Source organism: Oratosquilla oratoria, chromosome 6, assembly GCF_046742065.1.
Source record: "Oratosquilla oratoria isolate Oo_2021 chromosome 6, ASM4674206v1, whole genome shotgun sequence".
NCBI classification, from domain to species: Eukaryota; Metazoa; Arthropoda; class Malacostraca; order Stomatopoda; family Squillidae; genus Oratosquilla; species Oratosquilla oratoria.
The window spans coordinates 13,437,495-13,447,494 of NC_134782.1; the positions used below are offsets into that span (position 1 = coordinate 13,437,495).

The 10,000-nt window shown below is 46.7% G+C and overlaps 1 protein-coding gene across 2 annotated transcripts in view; it reads right to left on the reverse strand.

Moving 5' to 3' along the window:
- The window catches only part of nahoda (DOMON-like domain-containing protein nahoda), a 154,085-nt gene that overhangs the window by 103,181 nt on the left and 40,904 nt on the right, over nucleotides 1-10,000 (reverse strand). For both annotated transcript variants that reach the window (XR_012966471.1, XM_076186440.1), the window contains exon 2: nucleotides 2,505-2,748. Coding sequence is in view for 1 of the 2 variants with exons in the window: in XM_076186440.1 (XP_076042555.1) it covers nucleotides 2,505-2,679 (175 nt within the window). In the remaining variant the exon portion in view is untranslated. The remainder of the gene's footprint in view (nucleotides 1-2,504; nucleotides 2,749-10,000) is intronic.

Consider the following 10,000-nt stretch of genomic DNA (forward strand, 5'->3'; position numbering starts at 1 on the left):
ACCCCCGGTGATAGGCCGGAGGTCCAACAGTGCACCCTTAAGGCTGAACACTTTCGCTTTGACGGTGAATAAACGTGGGAAGCCTGGAGGAGTTCACGGACTGGAAGAAGAAGAAAAGACGCCGAAGCGTGATGGTGAGCGGGGTAAAGAGGAAGCACTTGAGAAGAGACAGGTGGGAGGGAAAGAGGGTTTTTCTTATCAGCAAGAACCAGCGCTTCTTTCCTTGGAGATAATAATCAGGTGGAGTCGTCGATGAGGTAAATGGAGTAGCAGAACGGAAGGATAAAGACGTTTAAAGTGATTAAGCGTCCCCCCACCCTCCTTGTTGCGTGGAATCAAGTCTTCGATCATCAAAGAGTGGCTTGCTTCATAGGGAGGTGACTTAAGTCTTTTAAATATGAACCCCATAATATAGGCAGTGAATAACTCACACGGGGTAGGCAAGCAAAAGCGAGGAAGGAGGAACACAAAGGAAGAACAAACAACAGCAGGCCTACTGGCCCTAACGAGGCTGTTTGTGTTAACTAAACTACACTACAATTAAGGAAACAGGGCAACTAGGCGATAGAAGATGAACTAACACTACTGCTATCACTATCCTATCCAATTAATCCAATTGCGATTAAATGTCTGGTTGTCATATCTTTTATTGCAAAGGATAATATTTTATTTGCGAATTAGACTCCAAGTATTCATCTAAGCGATTTTTAAATGTTGTTATCGTGTTACTTTCAACGACAGTGGAAGGTAACGAGTTCCACACGTTAACAACCCAGTTAAAGAAGAAGTGCTTACTTTCGTTCGTAGAGAATCTTTTGCCAATTACTTTGAAATCGTGGCGTCTTCTTGTATTTGATTGGTCTAATAAGAAGTAATCTTTGACATTAATGTTGTCAAAGCCTTTGAACATTTTAAAAACCTCAATCAAATCTCCTCGCATTCTTCTTTTTGAGAGGGAGAATAAGTTAGGAGGAGGAAGAGGAGGAGGAGGAGGAGGAGGAGGAGGAGGAGGAGGAAGGAGGAGGAGGAGGAGGAGGAGGAGGAGGAGGAGGAAGGAGGAGGAAGAGATGGAGGAAGGTCTAAGAGAGCCTAACTACCAGAAAGCTATGAAGACGGTGTTGAGGAATCTGGCGAGGTTCCAGGAAAAATCCCGAGGCCACAGGAATGGTGAGGCCTCACTAACCGAAGAAGCTGTGCCCGCCAAGAAGAAAAAAAAAAAAAAAATAGGAGGAGGAGGAGGAGGAGGTCAAAGAACCAGTTTATGAGGCTTAATCTCGGGCTACATGTAGAAGATCGAACTTTGGAGGGTGACATCGAGTCATGAGCTGCTCAGGAGGACATGCAGCAGATCGTTAGGGGGACCCGACACATGGAACATCAAAGACTGCTGCTCCCGCTGGTGGTGGTGGTCTCATAAGATGGACGTCAGAGAGAATCAAGTCCCCCTCCAGTCATCTTCAAAACTCGACAGCAGTTTCACCTATATCTGGGGGTACAGCCCCAAGAGGCTGGCACTCGGTCTTCATTTCCTGCACCTTTTAACGCAAGGAGAGCTAACCGGCGACTGATCCCCCCATCTATATACCGGTGACACATATTGTTCCACACTAATACGCCGCGGACAAGAGTCTGAAGGAGGACCCGGGGACCGTTTCCGGCCACTGCGGGGCTGCGGGTTTTCGATCGAGGCAACGTTTGTTATCAAACTAATAGTAGCCAGAGGTCGCTCGTGCAAGCAGGCGGAGTTTCTTCATCGTGGAGACTTTGGCAAGTGCATTACCTCTTCGCATTACCGGCGCGCGCGCGCGCGCACAAACACACACACGCACACGCACACAATATAAAGGGTGTCCTAAAATAATATAATCACTTTTTGTATTGGTAACGCGTGATTTTCAACTGTGTCAGGGAAATTGGTGGTCATAAAAGATGGGGGTAAAAAGTAGTGTGGAGGTGACAAAGGAATGTAAATGGATGGAAAAAGCTAGCAAGGAAGGAGGATGGGCGACGGAGGAAGCGTGTTACTGACTGGAAGCCGCGAAATGAGGAAGCGTGGATGAATCAGACACAAGGTGAAGAGACGAGATGGAGAAGTTTGCTGGAGAGACGACGTGGAGGAGGTTGGCAGACGTCGTGAGACTTGTGGGAGAGACAGTGAGGATGGTTTGGTTCAGCCCTGGACTCCGAATGGCAGAAGGATGGATGGTCAATACCTTTTTTTAATCTACCACAGTGGAGTGTTATAGTGATAACAAAGACTGACTCCAATTCTTACTCTGATTGACTCACTCACTGACTCACTAACTCACTGACTCGTTGACTTACTGGCTGACTCAGAGTCGTTGACTGAATCACCGACTCACTTTCTCATTGAATCACTGGCTGACTCGCTGACTCACTCACTCGCTCACTCACTGACTCACTCATTGACTTGTTGACTGACTGACTTTTTTTCTTCCCTCCCTTTGGCACCCTGGAAGGTTGCTGTTGACACCCTCTCTTACCTTTGGGCATCCCGCAGGGGGGCTTCGTCCTGACGGAGTCCAGGAAGTCGAGGTCGTATTTGCGGGCGGGCGGGAAGGTAAAGGCCACGTGGGCGTGGGCGGGGGAGGCCGCCAGCAGAACCATCCCCACCACAGCCAGCGCCCCCACGGTGGCGGCGGCGGCAGTGCTCCTCATCCTCCTCCTCAACGCTAAACAGTGGTACGTTGTGTGCTGAGGCCAACAGTCCGTTAATGCATCACCGTTCTGGAAAGAGGAAAAAGATATGCATAAGACTTCCGGATTTTTTTTTTTTTTTTTTTTTTTTTTTTTACGAATTGAGGTTTCAATAATAAAGCGTTGACCTTCCCTCTCCTCCACCCACCTTACTGCTGCAGAGGTTTCCCCTCAAATGAATAAAACTGCAGCGAGACGAACATGAAAGCTAGATACACAAGTCAAGAATATTAATAATGTACACCAGCATAGACAAAGATACACAAACAAACAGGCAGGCAATCATATATTTTGGCTAAAATGTTTGTCATAAGGTTACAGAGGAAGACAGCTAAACCAATGCATTTTGCGACGACCTGAGTCGCAGCTAGGCGAGTCCAGACATCACCATTGTCATCATCACCAATCATCTCCATCACAATAAACAGAATGGACACTTTCACCTTTGCCCACTCCAGAACTGCTGTCATTAATTCCTACACACAGATAACGAACAGACACCACCACCACCACCTCAACCACATCCGAGAGCGCTGTCATTAATTCCCCCAACACAGATAAGGAACGGGCGTTCCGTCCACTTCCAACACAACCTCATCCGTCACTGTTCCGTAATTAATCACCCTTGGTGCCTGGACACACCAGCAACAATTATCATGACGAGTCCCATGGACAGAGTGTCTGTGCCTGTCTATGATGGTTTCTAGGAGTCAGAATCTATCCTAAAGTGTGATCAGCTTGGCCCAACATTTACCACCATGATGTACTATTTGTCAGTCAGTTATCTTATTTGTTCAATTACCTGTTGCTGTGTTAGCTTATCTTCTCACGTTGTTTCATTTTTCTTTTCTGTATTCCACCTCATTGTGGACGAAAGTGTAGTTCTCCTATCTGGATTCTTTACCACTGTAATGTCCACATCTCACTGTCATCCACTGCAATTTTCACCTTCAGCTCCGTTTCTTTCCCTCGCCATTCGACGCTATCGATCGTCATGCCTTCAAGCACCACAATAACCATCAACATCACCACCGGTGTGGTAAATCTGATTTATGGTTTCTCGTGACTACCCCCAAACTTCAACCAGACACTGCCCCTCAACAGGAACACGTACAGTATTACAAATGTTGTATTAGAACTTACTTGATGCGCTCTCTGGTACCAAATGGATCGTTTGGTATTAGTCATAACGTTTTAGAGAGTTAACTGACGAGTACGAGACGCTGGCTCAGATGGGGCATTCTCACTAAAAGAAAGATTTAGTGACCTGTTCCTACCGGTAAAGTATCGTTTAACATCACTGAAGTCTTTCATTTTACTTAAATGATGAAATGAATAATTAAATACTGAACCCATTTATTTATATTGTCACCTTAAAGCTTTGTTTCATCTAACGTCAAACTATTCTATTCAAGTTGCAAAAAGATATACTGTACAAGTACTGGAAACCTAGGACAGAAGACATCGAAGGTTATTGAAAAAGGGAAGATGGGAAATGCGACAAGGCAAGTGTTGTCAGACAACCACATTACAGTGACGTCATAAGGAAACCAATCATTGAAACTGCAAAATATATATCAAGCCTCCGTTTGTATCCTCCATCCCCCATCCCCAAACGTCGACGCAAAGCAACAAGAACCTCAGCTCTGAGAAGTGTCGTCATCAATAGAAAGCGTATCAGCAACGTCAGATATATTGTCACTGCTACGTCAATGATGACGTCACTGGGTCCCCGGTCACAGGGTAGCCAATAAGTCATATTATACAACTCCCATATGCAGAGGTGACCGTTGGCTACTTTCTAATTGTTTTTGGATATTGACAACATAACCACATGTGCCGGATGAGGTCAGATTCTGTTTGTAAGTTCAGTTAGCTAAATAAAATCACTTTGCGATAGCCAGAACTTTATATAACGGCCATCATTTCCACCTGGTTAAAATACTCTCATAACCCTTCTAGTCTAACGACTCCTAAGAGAGATTTTGCCAACAACAACCTGCCGCAAAGGCGACGCAGGACAGAGTGACACCGGCCATATTGAACGGAAACAAACTTGAACGAACTAACAAGCAAAGGGGAACGCTGGCCATCTTTTATTTGGAGGATCTTTACATCACACCCACTTACTGAAGAGAGGCAAACGTGGACGAAACGATAAGCCAAATGTTGGTGACATCAACAGGTAATGGCACGTTTCAAGGACAGATGAGAGGCACAGAGCGTGCGGCGACGCTGGCTCCCCCACCCCCTCGGCAATGATGATATATTTCCTCGCGTGCTCCAGCGGCACTAAGTGCGCGCGAGCACGCACAAAACCATGCACCACGTACCGGGTACCACGTACCATCAAAGACCAGTAAGTAATAATTATCATACCAACACACATGGCAAACGCGTAGACAGGTACAAGAAGAGAGAGTAGTCTCAGTTATATGCGCTTGCTTGCTTGCTTGCTTGCTAACTTACACACACGTACGTACACACACACGTACGTACACACACACGAACGTACGTACGTACACACACACACACACACACACACACACACACGAACGTACGCACACACACACACACACACACACACACACACACACACACACACACACACACACACACACACACACACACACACACACACACACACACACACACCATATCAAGGGTCCAACACGTGATCCAATACCATGGTGAATCACATACAATTACACACACACACATGCAGGTATGCTCAAAAACACAGGCAGAGTTACGTTACAGTTGGATGGGTATCTGCATTCGCGACTCTAAACATTGGGAGAGGAAAGTGGAAAGACCTCGTGCCTGCACATTGCATTGCATTGCGTCATAACTCAAACATTTAAGTCATCAACCGTAATTACGCACTTGGAATCAAGTGGCAAGAAGTGTAAACAGCGGGAGAGATTGGCTTTCAGCGCGGGGCAAGAACAACAGCCAAGAATCAGGACGCCCAAATCTGTGTGTCTGTTCATGTGTGTTATGTAACCGATGTGGAAATTGCGATATAAATCAGACGCCAGGTCTACACCATTTCTTCCTATAAGGCGAGCATTCTTTTCACTATTTTGCTAAGTTTTCGTTTGTCATTCTCTGATCTTGTTCTCCATTGCCTCACCTACTTTCTTCCACACTCACTGACTAACTCTAAACCCCTGCCTAACACTTCATGTTTAGTTCCCTCACCACCCTATCCATGTACACGTTGAGCAATCACAGTGACATAACTCTGATGCAGCCCCACCCTTGCCTCAGTTCATTCACTATCTCCCATTTCCTACTTGCACACAACCTATATTTATCAAGTAAAAAACATTTGACACCTCTATTCCATGTTCCCGCAAACTCGTTCTATAAAATCTGAGGCCTACAAAGTTGAAGTTGGCGGGCAAGCACGCGCGCGCGCGCACACGCGCGCACACACACACACACACACACACACACACACACACACACACACACACACACACACACACAAATCATTTTTGTATTCGACTTAACACTTTTTTGCGCAATGTACGAGTCTTACAATCAAACCCATATAATGTACAGTCTTTGTAAGACTTTGTAGTTCATAATTATAAGACAGTGTCATCTATGCAAGTAACAAAGCAACCTGCTAATGCACACCCACTCAAACATTCGATGACGGTAACAGGCAGACGACTAGAAACAGGGAAATGGGATTTCCAAGTATGCGAGGACGGTCCCAAGCCTAGAGCTTTGTTGCGACAGGAGGCCGAGCAAGCAAGCAAGCAAAGTAGAATTCCTTAGCTCTTCATGAAGAAACATCAGGCTGCTGAGCCTCGGGTGATAGACCACCAGCAACTGACAGGCTACGATGCGACTTATCAGGCGTCTGGTACGAACCTATAAAATGCAGGTGGAAAACAATCTGATGGAACTGTACCACGCGCGAAAGCGGAGATGCAAAAATCTCACTCGTGATGCCATCCTGCTAATTACCGATATGGCATTGTTTCTTATGTGTCTCAAACAACCTATCATTTCAGGATTGTTATGTGCCTGAAATTGCTCCTTTCTCCTTGACGCAAATGCAGATGATTGTCTCGTCATTTCCGGTTGTGTCGAGACCATACTCCGCCGCAATTCACCTCCGGATCGTGGTCCACATAGACCCTAAACGAGGTCCTTCATGGGTCGCTCCTTGACGCGCGGTCATCGGCCGCCGAGAAGATTGCCCGGGCACAAGTACACTTGGACGCGGCGAACGACAAGAGCCCCCCTGCACAGGATAGCGTCACAGTGACATAGCGCCCCTACGTACGGAAGACGTCAGAAAGATCGACAACTGGAGAGGTGCCTATATAGTTACAGAATGCCACTTGGTGAAGGGGTAGCTCAAAGCCTCTCTTTAGGGAATGAGTGCCAGGGAGGTGAAAAGAGCCGCCGCTAACTGGTGGGATCTATCAAGGAGCGTATTTGATCAACAGGCAAAGAGAAACCTATTGGCTAACCGCGCAGTCAAAGGAACAAACTTTCTGCAGAGGCGGTTGGAAGTAATGCAGTTTAAAGTTTTAGGATAAAGCTAGCCATATATATGAACATCCGCGCGATATAGATCACCAAAATAAAACCATAAGAATAGAAGAGACTACAAGAAACCATAAGGCCTACACTAGGCAGTTCCATGTTCATTATCATCCGTCATCCCTAACCATAAAGTTTGGCCCCTTCAAGCCAAATAGTAGGTTCCTTTGATAATTTATTCTGGCTCATGTCAGATGACCTTATCCAGCTTTAGGGGAGTGTCTCGACTGGAAATGGTTAAAAGAGTTAAGAGTTATTGGCAACAATGAGAAGGGACGAAAATTAAAGAGTGGGATGACGAGTGGGAGAACGAGATCGAATAAAGATGGGAATGAAACATTAGAACCGAATGGGACAAGGGAGATAAGAGTCCGTGCTCGAGCGTGCGTGCGCGTGCGTGAGAGATTAATCATGCTTTAGCTTCACATGCTGATCTCATCGTCGATAGCTATTACCCTCCCGGAAGAGAGCTCGGAGGTCACATGCGTTTATATAATTACCCTTCTCCCTTTGTAAGGAGGATGACGAGGGGATCATTTTAGGAAAAATATAATTTAAGGAAGAAACGACTCCAGCCGATGCAGGCAGAGAGAGATAAATCAGTACTGGAACAAGTCTGCAAGGCCCCTCGGTGTCCTTGGAGGCCATGACGAGGAGGAGCAAGAAAGAACTGGGTGAGCAGGATGACAAAATAGTGTCGCGAAGCGTTAGGACCAGCAAATAGAAGAGAACGAGGGAGACCCGGTCACGGGAGTTATCAGCAGGCAAAGAGGATTGGGGAAGGATCAATTACAGGCAGAGGGACAAAAGGAAGAAAATCTTCCTTGGATAAGCGGGAGGTAAAGATGGCGAGACAGAGGTACCGTGGGTCTGGGTGTGGCTGCAAGTGGAGAGGGAAGGCTACAGTTGGAGGGACTAGGGCACTGGTTCTCAGTCTGGGGGGTCCCCAAGGGAGTCATGATGAGAATTTAGGGGGGGGGCATGGCCTCTGGTTGCAAATTGTACATTTGTTTATGATGTGAGGAATTCGAATAATAAAAAAATCACATTACCCTGGCAGAAGAAATATAAGATAATTATGATTGTCCACTTTGTAATAAAGTAAAGGGTTTTTCTTCATCAGCACTTAAGAACATAAGAACATACATAAGAATAAAGGAGACTGCAAGAGACCATAAGGCCTACACTAGGCAGCTCCGCATCCATCACCACCTGCCATCCTCATCCATAAAGTTGTCTAATCGTTTTTTAAAACTGATAGTTTCAGCGCTTACTACATGGTTACTAAGTTTAGTATGTTATAAGTTTACTATGTGATATATATATATATATATATATATATATATATATATATGTGTGTGTGTGTGTGTATGTATTAATTTTTTTTAGGGTTTGATTTGGGAGAAAAAATGAAGAGGGAACCGCACCAATGTTGAAAATTCATGAAAGAGGGGGGAGGGGGATGGAGTGAATTTTTTTTTAGGACCACTGCAATAGAGGAAGTTGGCCGATCAAGATCCCCGAGTGACGATAACACCAGAATGAAATCCATGAAAGGTGTCTCCGTAAGGACACTATTAAGAGAGAAACCCGAGGGGCTGGGTGTAAGGGACACAGGGCCCGGGTTAGGTGACCTCGCATGAATCAGGGGCACGAAAAGGGCAACGTGTGCCAGTGTAAGGTTCAGAAGGTCAACCCAGCCGTTGGCGGGGTGAGGGGGGGGTGAGGAAACAAGGGTTCGAACGGGCACGGACAGAGGCAAGCAATGAAGACAGGTTCTACTACGACGGTGTGGCTGGAGTAGATCGTGGTGGTGGCTGGAGTAGATCGTGGTGGTGGCAGAGGTAAGTGGGGAGTTGGCTGATGTGGGATGGTGACCGCGTGGCTAGAAAGAGCAGGGAATAGGGTGGATATGGGGCACGATCAGCAGAAGAACGAAGCTTGGCCTGGCCTAGCTTGGCTTGGCTTGGCTTGGCTTCGCTTGGAGGAGAAGCGCTCAACCCGCTGCCTGCAGGCACGCCAGTCGAGTCGACCTAACGGGATCCTCTCCAGCTGGACCAGCGAGAACGGGACGGTGGAGGAGCCGTCGGGATGCGGGGGGAAGTGGAGGGGGGCGGAAGGAATGGAGTCGGGAGTCGGAAGGGTGGGGTGGGGGAGGTGGAGGGAGAGGGGCATGACCAGGAAGGCAGAAAGAGAACAATTGGGGGAGAGAGGGGGAAGCAAAGGTGAAGAAAACGGGTGTGGAGGGCAAAGAGAGAAAAAGAGCACAAGGGAGGAAGAGAGAGGAGGAGGGAGACAGACGGATATTAGTACTTCATTGGATGTAAACAGCGCCTCTACCCACTATGACCATATCGCGTGGAAGTCATAATGGTGGTAAATGAGAAGAGGGCAGTTGATTTTTTTTATGGAAATTAGTCTCCTATCTTAAAAGAACACTGCGTGCCTGACCCTCAGGTGTTGCTAAAGTCCTTAGATGATTAATACAGGAAGAGGAGAGTAGTCGGGGGCGAGGAGAGAGGAGGGGAAGAGTGCTGGGGAATGAAGGAAGAAAGGAAGGAGAAGGGGAGGAGAGGGGAAGAGAGGAAGGGAAACCAAAGATCATTAAGTGACAGGTAAGGGAAGTAGAAAAAGAAATGGAAAATCAGTAGCTGAGAGACAGGAGGAGTGAAGGTACACAGTAGTACTACACCTGGGGACCATGATACCTCCC